At 40.4% G+C, this 18,687-nt stretch overlaps 1 protein-coding gene and 1 long non-coding RNA gene across 2 annotated transcripts; one reads left to right on the top strand and one right to left on the bottom strand.

The window, feature by feature from the left end:
* The first annotated feature begins 2,727 nt into the window (after nucleotides 1-2,727).
* On the top strand, nucleotides 2,728-10,967 carry LOC122091046. Its single transcript, XR_006143797.1, has 2 exons — nucleotides 2,728-10,048; nucleotides 10,280-10,967. It is a non-coding gene; the product is annotated as an uncharacterized LOC122091046 (long non-coding RNA).
* A 1,181-nt stretch (nucleotides 10,968-12,148) lies between these two features.
* LOC122072064 lies at nucleotides 12,149-14,899 on the bottom strand. The gene has a single exon (XM_042636605.1). It carries the CDS (start codon nucleotides 14,286-14,288, stop codon nucleotides 12,288-12,290), a length of 2,001 nt encoding a protein of 666 aa, XP_042492539.1. The 5' UTR covers nucleotides 14,289-14,899; the 3' UTR covers nucleotides 12,149-12,287.
* Between the last annotated feature and the right edge of the window lie 3,788 nt (nucleotides 14,900-18,687).

Genomic DNA, 18,687 nt, shown 5'->3' with positions numbered 1-18,687 from the left:
CTTCTCTTCAGCTGTCTTGGCATGAGCCGCTGCCACATCAACAGACCTGAAATCAGTGTTAGCCAACTCAAGTCGAATCTCAGTACTTAACCCACTGATATATCGCATCACTCGTTGCTGGTCTGTTTCTTGAAGTCGACACCTTGAAGACAGTTTGTGGAATTCGAGGGTTTAGGAATCCACATCTTTGTTCTCTTGTTGCAAGTTAAGTAATTTATGGAACATTACCTTTTCATAATTAAGAGGAACAAATTTTTCAGTCAGGATTTGCTTCATGACCTCTCAATTGGTAATGGGTCCAAGTCTTCTGACAAACCTTGCATGTAGTACATCATCCCACCATGAACTTGCATACCCAATAAACTTGGTGATGATGAGTTCACACTTCTTCACGTCTGGAAGAGACTTATACGCAAAAATTCTCTCCACTTTGGTAAGCCAGTCAAAAAATTCCTCAAGTCCCTTTTCACCATTGAACTCAAGAACCTCAACTTTGATGCCATAATCTCTGTCAGAAAATTTCCGGGTAACATCCTGGGGAACAACTGGATCAAGTTGCTGCCTCTGAGGTGTATCTTCGATCCGTAAAGTGTTGAGCTGAGGAGGTAATGTAGAGGATCCTTCTTTAGCTCGCTTGTCGGACCTCTTCATAAAGGCAATCATCTCTTCCATAAACTTGTCAAACTTGGCTTCAGCCCTCTCAAGCCTAGCATCAGTATTCTGTTGGTTCTCGGATAACTCACGATACAATTTGTGTAACTCAGCATTGGTGATGTGACCTGTCATGGTTAGAAAATTGCAGGAAAATTTGCTCTGATACCACTTGATGCGGATCCGGGTTCCAAGAACAGGAATCGGATCACTTAGGGTTCACTTAACACTCAATAAAACAAAGGCAACACCCAATAACAATTGTATTGAAAAAAAGCTTCAACCAAATGGCAGAATTGTAATTAAGCTGAAGTTATAAAGGGGTGGCAGAATTGTAAATAAACAATATGAATGGCAGAGTTGTAAATAAACATATTATTTATGAGCTACTTGGGAGATGGGACTTAGAGGGAATCAACAAATATCGAGTGGTAATAAACTAGGCAGCAACAGAAGTAAAGGATGTTGGGGTTAAAGTAAACAAAGGTAAGGGCAACTTTGGAAAAGACTTGTAAGAACAAACCCACGACCAGAAATCCTGGTTTTAGGTTGTCTTCAACCTTGCACCCTTGCACTCAATAATGGAGGCGAGAGGTAATTCTGGTTCGAGTCTGCTAACCCCTTCGAGGGCTCTTCTACTGGTCCTGTGAATTCAAGAATAAGGTCGAAGCTTCCCAACCTATCAGATGCCCAAGTCAGTGGTAGGGGTGACCTCCATCAACAGCAACTAACTTCACCTGCAACTGAATCCAACGCAAGGCACAAAACCAGATCTGAACCAGGTCTCAAACCTCTTGATAGAACGACCCTTTGGAGACGAGATTCTAGGACTAGGGTCGCCTAGGGAAGGAGAACCCTCCACTAAAATCTCAGTCCAAGCAGATCAAGAATGAGGGAGATCGATCCCTTTGTTTGGGACTGCAACTACCGCCCAGAAACAGAGAAAGGAATACGAACCAGAAAAGGAAGAGAAAAGTAGAAGAAGAAAATAGAAAGAGAAGAAAGGAGAAAAAGGTGATCGCAGGGAAGAGGAGAAGAAGAAGAAAAAAATAAGAAAAGAGAGAGTCACGGCAGCCAAAGCTTCAGCCAAGTAAACATCCAATTTCAAATCAAAATTTCAAATCTAAAACTGAGTTCTTCTCTATTACATGACTAATATAAAGGAAAAATCAAACAATTAATGGAAACTACTTGAAAATGGAAACTATTCTAAAATTAGAAGTTACCTAATTTAAAAAGAAATTATTTCTAAAACAATAGAAAATCAAATCGAAAGATATTTCTTTCCTAAGTCCATCATGCAACTGCATCAGAAAGAAGAAATGAGAAAGGAGAAAGGAGAAGAAGAAAAAAAAGAAGAAGAAGAAGAAGAAGTTGCAGGTTTCAGCCATGGAGAAGAGAAGGAGAAGAAGAGGAGGGAGGCGGCTGATTTTCTGCTACAAGGAAAAGAAGAAAGAAAGGAAGAAGAGATGGGAGGAGATAAGGGCTTGAGATCCTAATCTAAGGGGTTCATGTCTAAAGAACAAAAAACCAAAAATAAATCAAATCAAACCTACTTATTAAGTGAGTATATTAAACCACAAATAAAACCGATTAATTGAATCAAAATATAATAATAAGAGAAAACAAAACAAATTAAAATGAGAAAAACCGAATTAGCAAAACCAATGGATTAGACCCAATGACCCAAATCAAACTATGTTGAACCTAATTAAAACAAAATAAACCCAATTGAACCGGAATCAACCAATTCACATTTAATAAATCATACTAAACCAAATTAAAGCTAATTAAACCTAATTAATCTAAATGAACCAATTAAACCTAAATACACCTAATTGAATCGAAATAAACCAATTTATATCTAATAAACCACATTAAACCAAATTGAAACTAATTAAACCTAATTAATCTAAATGAAACAATTATTAATAAATTAGAACCTAATCTATTAAATTAGATAAACTAGTTCTAAATTGCAATTAGGAGAAGAAAAATACCTTAAACCCTGCTTTAATCAAGAAACAAGGGGAGATAACCCTTGTGCTTTAAGCCCCAAATCGAACCGAACCGAACCGGACTGGACTAGATCTCCTGCTCAAGGAAGGATTAATGTGTTAAACTTTTAGACTTAGAGAATATTTGATTTTAGAGGGAAGAAGTTAGCCAAAACCTTGATGGGGCCATCCTTTCTCCCAAATTCCCAATTTTTCTCCCCCGTTTTGGAAGAGAGGAAGGGCTATACTTATAGCCTTGGGACTTGAGACAATTCTCTTTTATTTCCGATGTGGGACTAAAAAACTAGAGAAAATTGTTCAAAAAGGCTTGCTTTTGGACAAAGGGGTTTGGGCGCCATGTGGCACTCCTTGGTTGCTCGGAATAGAATCTGATACCGAACTTTGGAGTCAACTTTCAGGGGTCATATCTTTCAAACCATTAGTCAGAATTCGATGTGTAATATGTCTTTAGAAAGCTCAATCCGAGCACTATCCAATGATGTGAGACACGATTGTGGTCTCGACCGGAAACCTTTACGAAAATATGTATAATGTAGGGACCCGAATTATATAATGAAAGAGAGAATCTGGCGTCGATTCGCATAGTTCTCGCATCAAAGTGTAATGTCCAACTTGAGTGGACAAACGACAATAATCCACATCAAATTCCAATTTTTGAAAACATTTGCTCTTGAAAGTTTATAGGGGAAAAATGGTCATTTTCTACTCTAAGCTTGAAAACTCTCCAAGTCTAAAATGTCCAACATTTAATTCTTCATATTGTCATCATTGCCGGGGGGTGACAAAATTCGGTGTCTACACATTGCACAATATTTTGCTTCTGCATTGGATTGGGATACTATTAGTTGCCTCTTCCTTCGCCATGTAACCAAGTGGTCTCTAAGAAATGTGAAATACCTGGAAGTGGAGCGGCGATCATCATTAGAACCAGCCCGATTAGCATCAATAAAGGACTCAAGTTTCAAATTGTTATTGGAAATAGAATACTTTTTCCTGGTGCTGATTTCAAGTATTGCAGAATCCTATAGAAGACCTCAAGATGTCTTTGGTCATGGAGGAATCAACTTACAACACCTACAACATACGCAATATCTAGCCGAGTATGTGAAAGGTATATCAATATTCCTACAAGGCTCTTATATCTCTCCTTATCCATTGAATCTCCCTGTGTAGTTGAGTTGGTGGTTGACCTCTATAGGATAATTTGAAGTCTTACATCCAAGCATACTTGTCTCTCTGAGGAGCTCTAGGACATACTTTCTTTGGGAAATGAAGATTCCCTTACTAGATCGGACTACTTCAATCCCTAGGAAGTATCTGAGCAGTCCTAGATTTGTAGTTTCGAACTCTGAAGCCAACTGAACTTTTAACGAGGAGATTTTCGTGTCATTATTTCCTATGATTACTATATCGTCAACATAGACGATAAGTATAGTAACTTTGTCAGCCTTGTGTTTGACAAATAGGGTGAGATCAGCATGACTTTGCATGTAGTCAAACTTTTGCATAACCTTCTTGAACTGGCCGAACTAGGCCCGAGGTTACTGGTTAAGGCCATAGGGAGATTTTTGAAACCAACACACCTTTCCAACTATGGATGACGATGCAAAGCCTGGAGGAATTTCCATGTATACTTCTTCCTCAAGATCACTATTAAGGAATTTTTGACATCTAGTTGTTAAAGATTCCATCCGAGGTTTGCAGCACAAGATAGCAATGCTTGAACATAATTCATCTTTGTTACATGGGAATAGTGTCCTAGTAATCAACGCCGTAGGTCTATGTAAATCCATTGGCAACCAGTCTTGACTTGTATCTCTCAATGGTTCCATCTGCCTTCTGCTTCACAGTGAATACCCATTTACACCCTATTGGTTTCTTCCCTTTAGGACGGGGAACAAGCTCCCAAGTATCATTTTTCTTTAAGTCTTGCATTTCTTCTACCATAGCATCCTTCCACTTAGGGTCTGTGATAGCTTCTTTCCAGCCCTGTGGGATAGACACAGAGGATAACGAGGAAACAAAGGAATGATACGATGGAGATAATGACTTATAGGAAACAAAGTTAGAAATAGGTTGTTGGATTTATAATCTAACTTCCTTTCTAATAGAAATAGGAAGATCATCATCAAATGGAGGGGAGTTACCTAATGGATTTATCTCAGAAGGCGGAGCTGGCTCAGGAGGCGTAGATGGACATGGTAGATTGGAGATAGGCTTTTCCTTTCTTCTGGAATATGTAAGCATATCCTTTTTCTCTAACACAGTAGAGGGTTCATCTGGAAACGTTTTTGTTGTCTCTTCCTAAATCCGAATAATGGACTCAGAGGAATCTCACTAAACATAATCTTTTCCTCTACACTATACCCTGAAGAGATGATTGATAGTAGGACTCATGTTCATGAAAGTTCACATCCATGATAACGAAGAGTCTACAAGTAGGGGGATGATAGCACTTGTATCCATTTTGAGAAGTAGAGTAACCAAGGAAGAGACATCTAAAAGCCCGGGGATCCAATATGGATCGAGTGGGGGAGGAATTGTGAGCAAAGCAAATGCAGCCAAAGACACGGGGAGGTAGATGAGAGGCAAGGGTAGGGTCTAGAAGTTGATTGACTGGTGATTTAAAGTCAAGGACACTATAGAGTACCCGGTTTATCAGGAAAGCAACATTCAGAATTACATCCCTAATAGAGTTTTGGAACGTGAGTGGTAAACATCAATGATTGGTGACCTTAAGAAGATGATAGTTCTTTTTCTCTGGAATACCATTTTCCTTAGGAGTTCGAGCACAAGAGTTTTGGAACAAGATGCCATGCTGGTCAAGAAATTGAAGGAATTGACCATCAATATACTTTGCCCTATTATCGCTCCAAAAGACCCGGACCTTGGCATTGAACTGTGTTCGAATCATTGAATGAAAGGGCTGGAAAAAAGATAAAACTTCTGACTTAGTTCATAGCAGATAGCCCAAGTCAAACTGGTGAATATGGACCCCATAAGTCAATGAATAATAGAAAATGGCATTGTTCTTTTATTATTGCTAATAGGATAGAGGACTCGAAAATGCTTTGGGAGCTGACAAATGTCGCAAGTAAATTTGTCCACAATACAATGTTTTATTACAACAACAACAACAACAACAAACTCGGCCTTATCCCAACTTAACGGGTCGGCTACATGGATCCATAAAAGTAAAAGTAAAAATAAAAATTCCACATAGATTGGGGGAAGGGAGAGATGAGAAGATGAGAAAAGAAAATATGAGAAAAGAAATGTGACAGTAAGAGGAAAGAGGCACAACCCAAGAAGTCACGAGAATCTCAGGTACATAGGTTGGCAACATTGATCCTTCCCCCCCCCCCCCCCCAATAGGATCTATCCAAGGTCATACTAGGAAAAGACCGAGACTTAAGGTAATAAATAACCCAAAACACGAAATGAAGGGTGACCTAAACGGTGGTGCCATTGATACAGCTGGGTTAAGGCATGATCTTCCTGAAGAGAGTGAGATAAAATTAGAGGAGGTGTAGAAGTGAGATCTAGATCCAAGTAGTACAACCATTTTGTACTACCATATCAAATCGTTGCCCTCGTCACCAAATCCTGAAAAACAATGAGTGGAATAGAAATGAACATGACATTTAGGGTCAACGATGAGACGATAAATTGAAAGTAAATTGGCACATAGATTGGGAACATGAGGATAGACGACAAGAAATGTTAGGGGAGCAAGAAACAAAACCTTTTCTGGATATTGCAAATAGGGAGCCATCTTCAACTCTTACCTTAATTTTTATCCAAACAAAGGAGATAAGTTCGGAACATGTTTGAGTTGCTAGTCATACGGTCAAATGCTCAAGAGTCAAGAAGCCAAGAGGCCCAAGATGGACTAGAAGTAAAAGAAGCTAGGAAGATACTTGATTGGCTAGATGGGAAGCCGGTGGAATAGGTGTCATGGTTGAAGGCACAGTACCAACCTATGTCATCATACATTGGAGAGAAACCTTTTGTTTTGAAGAAAAAGGAGATGCAGCCATAGGGGATGAGTCGTCGGTGGTCTTAGAGAGATGAGCCTGACGGGGATATCCCTATTTCCCAACGTGCCCTCCTTATTTAGGGCGGCCATGTAGCTTCCAACAAGTCTCTCTGGTATGTGGAGAGGATGTCCACAATAATCACATATAACCGGGTCTTTAGGATGACAAGGATCAGTGGCAGAACCAGAGGAGTCCAAGGTCGGAGAAGCCTAAGGAGTAGTAACAAGAGCTGATTGAGTGGGAACAACAGAAGGCATCATAACAGCGCGGCAACAATCCTTGTGTTGAATCTTATTATATGCTTGGAGGAGTATAGAAAATGTATCTCTGCCAAGAATATGTACAAGGATCTAATCATATTCCAAATTTAAGCCAATGAGGAAGTCATATATCTGTTCCATTTCATGTTCCTTTTGGAATGTAGTAGCATCAGAAGTGCAGGTGATAGGGACAGGGTGATAGAAATCCAACTGCTGCCATAAATTTTTGATAGTCGCATAATATGTAGAAATAGACGGATACTTCTGAGCGGTCTCATGAACCTGACGGTGTCGCGTATAAATCTGACCAAAGTTGGATGAGTATTGAGCAAAATAGGAAACCCAAGAAGGGTATAGCTCTACAGATGTAGGCAGTTGGCCGAACCACGTATATCTTGTGTATTGTATATGTGAATGTATATTTGAGTGCATGGGTTGTGAATGCTTGCAAGATGGGTAAGTTTGTTTGATAGACCTGGCACTGAGTGGTTGCATGGTGGACAAGCATGCGATTGTGTGTGTTGAACCAATTATAGAGCCATTGCAAACAATTATTTCTCGAAAAGAATTTATAGACATTGTTCACCGTCCTCTCAGTGTCAACCTGGGATTCACACATGATTCGCTTCATTGTAGGTCTTTGTAGTTCATTATATTTAGGGAATTTACTTGATGCTTGTTTTCCCCCCATTTAAATTATAAAGGAACTTCAATCTTCTGAGTAGTTGGTAAATAAATTATAATACATTAGGGGAAATGAATGCTCCCCGGTCGTGCAGTCCCTGTGCCCAGACACAGAGGGTGGAGAAATGATGCCCCTACCCCTGTGAAACCTAAAAAACAGACCCTTGTTGCTGCCCATGTGTGCCCCTCATTGGCCCCCGCACTGGCGTAGGGGTGTGCGACCAGGGAGCGTTCTTTTCCCCAATAATTAATACTCAAACTAGACAGAAGTTTGGAATGTTTTCCAAAATTCATTCTGTGACTATAAGTGAATTATTATAACTTTGTTCTTGCCCCTACTGAAGGAAATTATTATTAATTATATTTTACCTATTTTCTTCACTTCGAATTGAATCAAGGTTGCGCCCTCTCTTCCGCGCTTCCTCGCTCCCTCGCTCCCTTTCTTTTATCATTATTATTATGTTTTCTCTATTTAAGCAAATTTTCAGGAGGAACAATCATTGGCTTTGATGGTTACACTGATGCAGATGGAGGTGCTTTTGCTAATTACACCAAACTGAAGGTTTTTCAGGCTTTTATATGTTTAATCACTCAGAAAAGGAATTATTTTTTTGCCCGACTTGGGTGAAACACTTTATGCAAAAACAATAAATAATGATTTACTTTCATTACTTTCCATGTTTAGACAGGAAATCTGAAATGTAGTAGTTCAGTCATGATATGAATAAAACTTACAAACCATATTGCTTGTATGTAATTCTGAGAGTATGTTGTTATTGTGGGTTAATTGTTGGGAACTTCAGCCCCCAGGAGGGCAAAAGTTTTAATATAAATTATGCAAGTCTGATGTTCTGATATACCTATTATGTTAAGTCAATGTGGATTCTCATGTTGGGGATTTGAAGGCTCTGTGTGTCTGTAGACTGCTGAGGTAGATAATCTAGCTTTCTTATAGCTCCAATGCTTGGTATTTGATGAGCTGATAGAGCACTTGAGAAATGAAAATGATAAGACTCTGCACATGAATTGACTTGAAAAAGCAAGTGGCTTCAATTAGGCATGTATTATTATATGAGCTCATGAGCTTATGCATTAATTGAGTTTAATTTTCTGAAAATAGTGGAATTATGAAACATCTTATTTGATTTCAGATATTTTAAGGCAGAGCAAATTGATGAATACCAAAAGCTTTTAATGGAAGAAAATTGAAAGAGTAATAAACTTGTTTGGTAAATAGATTTTTTTTCTCTTTTTGTGTTATGTGCGGTTTGTTTGTTTATTAGATATTACTTGACAACGGTGAGAGAAGTTTACTAGTATTGCTTGCTAGCTCTAAGAAAATTTACCATTTGAAGTTTTACATGCAGAACCTTCCACACCTTTATTGAATCCTGAGTTCAAGGCTACTTGATCCATGATTGCCTAGAATTATTTCCATTGTCATTTCATCTTTTGATTCGCTTTGGATATTTCCTCGGGTATTATGTATGAGTATATTCAATCTGTTTTGAATATGTTCCCCTGTTTCTTTCATCTTTCCCACTTTCTTGTGCATATTTAATATATCACCACATTCTTTTCTCTTCTGTTTTTGGCGGTGGGGGTTGGGGAGGGAGTGTGGAGGGGAATAAAATTAGGTCTAAGTTTCCTAATGGTAGTTTACAGGACAGTGTTGCTTACATTTTCAGAATAGTTGAAACTTCCCAAGATTCCAAGGCTTTAAACTTACAAGTGAAGACAATTGCACTTGTATCAATTTCTAAGCTAGATATGCCAGAACCTATAGCTTGACTAGTAACTGTGCCTTATGATCTATGTTGTGTATATTGAAGCATCACCTGATGGAGGTCACAAATCCACTGATTCATGTGCCCAAAATCAAGTCATTAATGTGATTCTGATCACGCAAGTGACTAATTGTTGGGTGCTGTTTGGTATTTCACTTGATAATCTGAAAGAATGTTAATTTTGGCTAGCTTATTATGGACAAGGACAAATGCCAGACCACTTTGCAAACTGATTCAATCTTGTATGGAATATAGATAGAGCCAATTGGGTACACCACATCCAAATTCCTCTCTATTAGGTTCCTGTCAATTGCCGGCCAAATGACTACAGGATCATTGGTCTACTCTACCTCATTCACCATTTTGAACCTTATACAAAAGGTTTTTCCAGACCAGCTTCTTTGTTGCTGATGCACTAAGTAGAAGGCTTTTCGCCGTTAGGAGCTATGTTTGTTGAAGCTGTTGGGTTCGAGGCTATAAAATGTCAGTACAAGATGGATCCTTATTTCCTTTTTTTCCCCCCTCCTGTGTAGACATCGTTTCAACCTTCATCTATCGCATCTGAATAAACTATTTCTACTGCATTTGAGGAAGCTAGCAATATCCATGTAAGTCGTCGACTGTTTCAGAGATTCCCGCGTTGATATTGATAGGTTAACTATGCTACAGAAAATGGGGATGGGCTAGTTGTTTACAAGTTGGTAAAAAGTGGGATAGATTACAAATTTTTCAAATTTTACATCCAACCAAACAGCTCTATTAAATCAATTTCACTTTACTTACCTTGAAGTAATGGAGTATGTTTGTTGATTGTCTGTTTGATGCATTCATATTCAAAGGTGCAAAGGATTCTCCTCAACTAATGATGGAATGAGCTCTCATCCACCTTCATGAGTATGAAGATGCTAACTTGTTTACTGGTTCTGAGACTTGCCAACAGCATAACCAATCTGTGAGAAGCCCAACAACATTGGAAAAACCTTTAAGCGGCATCTTCAAGCTCTGTAGATATGCAACCTTTAATCCAAATCTTGGAAGACGTTCAATTGCAGTTGTTATTCATGATGATTCGGGCACTTTTTGGCGGGTTATCTGTCCCCTGAAGGTGCAAATGATGATACACAATAATAATAATAATTTTCCTTTTAATAGTGAATTAAAGTTCTTGTTGATTTTGATCATTTTAACTTAGGCCCCGTTGGCTTGAAGGATAAAAAGGGGTAGGAAATTTGTAAGGGTGGGTCTCACATGTGGGTTAGATTGACAAGGAAGTGAAAGGAAATGTAATAATGGAATATGTTGTTTTTAGTGGGATGAAGTTTTATGGGAAAGAGAAGAAATGAAGGTGGGATGGAATTCAATGGGAAAATGAAATTGGAGGGATGAAATTTTATTAGAAGAAATAGGAAGAGGGATAGGGAGACACAAAACAACTTAGAAGTGAGTGGAATAGAAAAAATTAAGTGCCATATTTAACTCATATTTGTGATAGATTGTGAATAATAAGTATAAAATTTTCATTCTTTTTGACCTTTTTTTCACTTTTCTTTGTCAAACATACAGAGCTTTAGGCTTTCAGAAGGCATTAGGAGGGTGTCGCAGAACATTGCATGATTATCACCATTGATGGCTACACTTTTCTTGTAACCCTTGGGTGTTGAAATTTTTTTGTTTTCGTCACATACCCTGGATTGAACCGTATGGCAAAAACCATCATTGTCTTCAAGGGATGAAATGGCCACGGATTACCATGGTATTAGTAAATGGTATCAGGATTGGGATTGATCTCAGCTGTATCGGTTTAGATCGCATTGAATCAGGCTAGATCAGACAGATTTACCCTTGTTTTCCTCTTAGAAATTTGATTTTTTTTCCTTTTTTACCCTTGGCCTGTTCCGCTCCAGTGATTTGGGATTGTTCGATTATCAATATTGTCATCTACCAATGTCAATCCAATCAAGTCTGGATCAGGTAGAATTTTGGTGTTTGATCCACACTTGGACTCCATTTAATCTCTCGCTTCTTTTAATTGGTTTTTATTTTCAGTGGAGTCATGAATCAAACATTGCACAATTGATTCCCTCGTATAAATACTTGTTCCACACAATCTGGGCGAATCTGACGAATCTACAACTAAGATTATTGCACTTATGAGTCATGACCAGAACAAGGTTCACAAGTGCGTAGGAGGTCAAACTATATAAGCTATGAGTCAAAACCAAGCCTCATCTTTGCCCTTCATTTTTTATCTAACCAGGATCTAAATATCGATCAAAATGCTATTCCATTCCATTCTCGTTCTAGAAAGCTATGGCACCCTTCCCCTTCATGTGATCTCCCCTCTTACATTCTACCAAAAAAACCCCTCTTACATTCTACCAAAAAAAATAAAGATCTCCCCTCTTACATTCTACCAAAAAAACCCCTCTTACATTCTACCAAAAAAAATAAAGATCTCCCCTCTTACAGGGACCCTTCTACAGACTTTATTCTTTCCTTGCTCGAAGCTTTCCAGACTCGTTCAACCATGACATGAGCAAGGAAGTAAAAATCATTGCGTATACTATCAAACCACAGAGATGGAGACCCCTTCCACCTCCACTTCCTCATCGGTTCTAGTATAGATCAAGTCAAACCATCACCATGCCTCATCCACAAACACCCAAGCAGACGTTCCAGAAATCTAAATGTATAACACACCAGAAACCTAAAAGATGAATATGAAACTTTGATCTCATGGGGTTTTTTCTGACGACCCAGAAAACCTAAATGGATTTACATTCCATGAGAAGTGACAAAGTGACAAAAAAGACAAAAATTGCAGTCTTGTACTTTCTGCACATTGAATCAATGGAATCCCCTTGAACCTCTGGATTGGTAGAGCTCCAACCTACCTTTGGCCTCTGGCAATAACGTGTCAACAATGGGATCTTGCATCATGTACCCCTGCTTCGACGCCCATTCGAGCACTGTAAGGACTTCCGCTTGCGCAAGTGCCTCGCTGTCTGGTACATTCAACGCAATGTAGGATAACAGAACCAATGCCGGTATCTGCACAATCTGTTCGCTGAAATACACAAGCTGAACTAGATGCTTCGCTCCTCCTTCGTCGATTATGGCCTTAGAGTGGTCAACATTTAGGTAATTCTCATCGCAGGCAAACTTAGTGAGCGCAATGGCAGCCTCCCTGGAAATATCCCCTTCTTTTTCATCAAGCAATCGCACGAGTGGCCCAATGATCCTCGTCTCGGTTGCTCGGAAAGTTCTTGCCAAGTTGCCCATGGCCTGGACGCAGGGTACAAGGAGGTCCGAATCAGCCTTCTCTACGATGCTCAGTAACTGGTCGAAGACGGCCTTGGCAGCAGGAGAATTGGGCTTGAACGCAGACCGTCTAAGTTCAGCGTCTTGCTCGGCGACAGCGGCAATCTCCATCAACGCCATAGCTGAATTGTATCGGACCTCATCTGGGCCTTTCTCCAAGAGGACCGCAAAGCAAAGGAGCGCTCTGGACTCGGTGATGCTCCGGCAAATGGCAGAATTTCCCTTGGCGAGGTGCCAAAGGGCTTTGGCTGCCATGGCCTTCATATTGTCCTTGGTGGCTGGGTCTTCAAATTCCCTTCCTTTAATGCTACCCCCGGCCAGAGAGATGTGTTGAGGGTGATGATGAGGCTGCTGCTGCTGATGGTGATCTTGTTTTGAGCTTTTGACTTGGTTTGTTTGGTGACTGTTGTTGGCATTGTTAGCTTGCGGTTGGTGTGGCTTCGATACTTTTCTTGCAGCCATGGTGTTTGTGATTACATTATGCATCTGGTTCGGCTGTTGGCGACTCAATGGGTGAGGGATCTGACTCTCGTCTTCATTGGGTTGGTGATTGTTCAAGGCGGGGGGTCTGCTGTTATCGTGGTGATTGGGATGATTACTAGCCATTAGGACCGAATGGATGGACATGGACACAGGTTTGTTACTGGTCACAGCATATTTACTGTGTTCTTGAATGGTCTCGAAGGCGAGATGGCTAACGAGCAGTCGAATTATATTGTTCTGGGCGAAAAGATCCTGGCATTTGGGGTGATGGGCAACAAGTTCAGACACTGCCCAGGCCACCATGGCCTGAACCTTCATGTGACCTTCTTTGAGGATTTTCGCAAACACTGAGCAGACACCAGCGTGCATCATATGCTCAACGCTCTCCGGGTCGCGGCTGAGGAGTCCAATGGCACGGGCAGCGTTCTCCTGGCCTTCCAATTTGCCTTCTTTTACCAACTTCAAGAGGGGCACCACCCCACCTTCCTCGATTATGAGCTTACCGTATCTGTCGTTGTCACGAGCGAGGGAGACGAGTGAAGCGGCAGCGTCGGACCTGTTCTCTAGGGATCCAGTGTGGAGGGTAGCGATCTGTTCCCAGATGAGGCCGAGGATGGGCTCGTTTGCAGCGATAGGGGGAAGGCCGAGATATTCGTCGTCACGGTCGCCTGCGGACGCAGAGACACGGAGGAGCCAGGAGACATCACCAATGGAATTTCCGAGATGGGCTGACATCTTCTTGAAGGCGGCAGCGGGAATGATGGTGAAGACGCGCTTCATGATTCCATTAGCGCGGCACTTGAAGACGAGGGCGAGGGCCTTGTCCAGGACTTGCTCTGTATCATCGATGATGCGGCGAGTTGGGCGCTCATAGAGGTCGTTGCTGGCACGGGCGGCCTGGCGGAGGAGGGCCGCGAGCTTCTCGGTTTTGGATTTAAGTTCCGCGCACTCCTGCTTGAAGGAGTGGGCGTCATCGGCGGCCTTGGTCACCTGGTCCGCCAATTGGATCGGCTTTACCAGGATCTGCTTTACGAGGTCAGTCATGGCCGCAGCGGACACAAACTCCCAAGGTGATCGAAGATCAAATCAATAACAGATCAATCCAAAAAGGTTGTGCACCCCTCCCCAGCGACAAAAAGAAAGAAAGAGAATTCACAAAAAAAAAGAAAAAAAAAATGGAAGAAAAAATAAACCAGAACTGTTTAAAGGAGAACAGAGGGGGACGAGGAAGAGAGGAAAGATGGGTGTCTCTCTCTCCCTCTCTGGCTGAGGGATTGTGGTATCTATATATAGCTGCTGCTGCTACTTCTTCTTCCTCTTCTTCTTGTTGCCTGAGAGACGGGAGAAATAGGAGAATTGATGAATTTTGCTTAAAGATTGAGAAAAAGCAGTAGAGCGGTCTCCATAAAAGACCGGAATTTGATTTGTCTTTCCAGTTTCCAGGGTCAAGAAGGTGGTGGTGGCGGCGGCGGTTGTGGTGAGGGGTTTGGTGCTGCCTGAACCTGAGAGGGCAGGAGAGGTGTGGATTGGGTCTATGATAGGTGCCTGTGAGTCGACGAGGTCAAACGAGTTCTCCTCTTCCCTCTTCTCTTGTTTTATAACCCCCAGGCCAGGCCGCAGCTTGGTCCTTACTCTTTAGTCTGTAGTCTTTACTCTTTGCTCTTTGCCCTTTGCTCCTTAAGCCTTTTAACTCCCAACTACTCACCTCGCAATGCCCTGGTCCAAGTTTCAGGCCCACTTCACCTGTTCAAACCACCCCCCCCCCCCAACCTCCCCCTAACCCAACCCTTTTTTTAATCCCATAATCCTCCATAATGGTCTGCATTCTGATATCTGAAACACCCCAATCCTTCCTTAATGCTCTAATAATAACATAATTAATAAATAAATAATAAGATTTAAGCAGGTTTTTGCATTTGGATCCTTTGTGATGCAACAGGACATCTAGTGCGCATCTAATGACTACAAACGCTTAGGTACGGAATCTAAAGTCACACACAGCCCAAGGCATTTATGTGTATTAGATACTTGTCAGACGCCCTGTTGCACCACAGAGGATCCATGTCCTTCCTCTACAGCGCAATGCACTGTGCAATGCACACTCAGGCATGCACTCGAACACACGGGTGTGCACCCCAAGTGCCCCCGGGCAGTCAGATGTGCGTTGTGCCGTAGAGGATCTGGTAGACCCATCATATTGTGGGGCCTCGTCAACTGTACTAGTAGTTATCTCCTACCTGTAATATTTCGTACCCATACACTCCTTGAAAAAACCCAGAGACTTGACATTGAAATCGAATCTGTGAGAGCCTGAGGGGTTGGTTTTATTCACCAGTGTTCAACCTTTCAGTTACTTATCAAGTCATTTGAATCATCACCAACCCTTTTTCCACTGGTTCTACAAGGTTCAATTTATAATCCAGCTTGCCGGTTCCTTCTCTTCTTCTTCTTCTTCATTCCAATATGTCATATTCACAGAAACTGTGAAATGAAGAATAATACTAGCAATAAAATGGTTACTATCACATTGAATTCAAAGATAATCTCCGCAGAGGAACTTCTGATATAGTCTTCGATGATGATCTCCATATATGCTTGAAATATCAGGAATTTTAGAACTTTCGGGTCCACATCCTCTGTGGAGATCGGTGAGTTATGGTGAGCATCGGACGGCTGAGAACATCTGGGCACATGTCCCAAGGGACTCTTAGCCATCTAATACTATGGTGCAGCTGCTGCAATCGATTTTCACACCCCATGGTAGACATTTCCTTTCACTTTGATCCTTTGTTTCACTTACTGCAGTACATTTTTCCTTCCATTAATTTTCCTTGGAAAGGACTGAACATAGGTTGAGGTAATTTCTGAGGCAGGACTAAGTACCGACCACTCTCCAACTTCTATTAGGTGATCATGATCATCCTTTATTTTCTATTGATTGTCGATAAGTGAAGAATGAACAGGAAGCCAGCCTAAGTCTTATCCTCGTATAATGTATTCTTCAATTATTCATGACAAGAAACATACCACACTATAACAATTTTATACAGCTGAGTCTTGTTCTAAATGCAATGCAGAATGGCAGATTTCAGTCATTCAAGTTCGGTCAGAACAAATATCAAACACCTGGTGCACAACTGATAATGGCCTTCACGAACATCGAAGAAACCGTCTCCAGTTACCACATTTATTAGCTCCAAAGTTCAAGCCAAGTAGCCCTTCTCAAGCTTGTTTCTGGGGAAGGGGAAGAAGTGGGGTGTTACAAGCATTATTCATTTATGCGTTGTTGTTATGGTGCCATTTATTTATTTATTTTTTTTGGGTAACCATTTATTTATTTAAAAAGGTGGTTATACGTAATTAGGAAACGGACCATAGCAATAAAAACAATAAAAGTATATATACCATTAGAAGGATCGTGAGTTCGTGACACTAACAGTTAGGTATTACTTTTTTGGGTAGACGAACAGTTGTTTAGTTTATTAGCTTTCATCATTAGTTGTCGCCATGTTGAAATTTTGAAGTGCAGCTCACGATCTAGATTCGGAGACCTAACACAAGAATGGCAAACTTAGTTTATTCCTTAATTAATCAAGGTTTTAATGCATGAGTAAAAGCACCCTCCACCCAGACAAGGGAGGGGGAGGGGGTGATGACAGCCCAACCTCTTGTTGATGCCCATCGATGTCACCTCATTAGTAGGGGTCACGAAATTAGGGAGCGTTTTTATCTCCCTATTAAGTATAAATTATTTGATATGTATATTCATCAAACCTGATTTATTGATAAGATTATTTAAATTTATTTATACATGACATTTATTTACTAGGCTTGTAAGTTGTTATGTGTGTTTTCATCCAAAATTATTCTCGGTTAGGAATAAGACTAGACATTTTGTTCATATTGTCGTAACATTATATGTTGCTGGGCCAGGGAAAAGAATCTGGTAAGAATTTCACATGTATTACTGTCAGTTGTGTGAGGACAAGATTTGTACCCGTAACTTGACCTTTGACTTGAGAGATCCTATTTGTTGCAGTTGCAGTGTTATATCACGTGTTTTGGTAAATCAATGGTTGACATCCAACGGAATATATATCGACACGCTAAACACGTGGTCATCCATTGTTAATAAAAGAGATCGTCAATATGGGATCCACTGCCCTTAATTGGGGAATATCGACGAGAGAGAATGTCTGTACTTGATCAAATAGAAATCTGGTACTATGATGGTTTGCTTTTCTTTAATTAAACGTGGATCATAGTTTCAAAGTGTTGATCCATACGGTTACTCAAGTGTGGAAGAATTATTATCTGAAGGAAGAACTTCGATTATAATTTTAAGGTAAACCATTTTGTTCATAAGTTATTAATTTTTGTACAGTGATTTTGAACACAATAGTTCCTAATCCAATCCCTTCCGATGAACGATTGGGTTTCTGTCAACATAAACAGCAAACCGTGTTACAATAGTTAACAACACATGGATTTCCACTTCTGAGGGATTGATAGCCTAGTGGAAGGAAGCCTTTGCCCCATCGCCGCTCAAGTCAATTGGTTGTGGGTTCGAATTGGCATGCCCACTATCACTCGTTGATCTAGTAGAAGTGTTGCTTGCCATATGGAAGCCTTAGCGAGGCTATGATCACTACCATGGAGCACCAACCTTTTTCACTTAACCCCCAAGCCCTACCTTTAAAAAAAAAAATATCCACTTCAAATATCACGGTGGCTACTAATTCACATATAAGCATATTTTGACTATACCCAAAACCAAAGATGTGGTCGATGTTTACATGTTCTTGAACCTTTAACCCGAAACTCCATAAGCAAAGAAATAATCAAATATTCATTTGCAAGTACATAAATAGTTAAATATTATTCGTAAGCATACACAGACACAAACCTAATTTCCTAAGTGGCTGCCTCTATTGAACCCATTGAATCCGGTGTTTCACCCCAAAGTAGCTATGCATGGCTCTTACTTTTCCTTACAAAAACCATGCAAGGGCTATCAAATTTTCTTATCTTTTTGGAGCTGGAGGCTCTTGTGGAAACCCTGCTTGCCCTTCTCTATTTTGAGGGATCCCTCATATTGATGATTACTTTATGTAAAGAATCTAGTAGGTTGGGTAGCTTCTGTTATGTTTTATTCCTATTAGGATTTTGTATGCTCTTAATCTTTTTGGACATCCCGACAATTATATACTTGTTAAGCCGATGCCCACCCTCTTTATATTGTGCTGGAATGATATTTCCTATCGATCCATACAATCTTCATAATATACTTGGCAAATCGGGAGGTGTAGCTGCAATAGCACCAATTTTTTTATGTCTGTTGGTTTTATCTATTTTTTAGAAAGTATGTATATACATAGTTCAAGTTTTTTGGTGGCACCTTTTGTTAATATTTGACAAATTCCTTATATATCGTCCTTGATCT

Source organism: Macadamia integrifolia, chromosome 2, assembly GCF_013358625.1.
Source record: "Macadamia integrifolia cultivar HAES 741 chromosome 2, SCU_Mint_v3, whole genome shotgun sequence".
NCBI lineage: Eukaryota > Viridiplantae > Streptophyta > Magnoliopsida > Proteales > Proteaceae > Macadamia > Macadamia integrifolia.
This window is presented reverse-complemented; position numbering and strand designations above follow the sequence as displayed.

Bases quoted from the DNA above. Each gene is read 5' to 3' on its own strand.
- LOC122072064 (XM_042636605.1), bottom strand. From the start codon at position 14,288: ATGACTGACCTCGTAAAGCAGATCCTGGTAAAGCCGATCCAATTGGCG.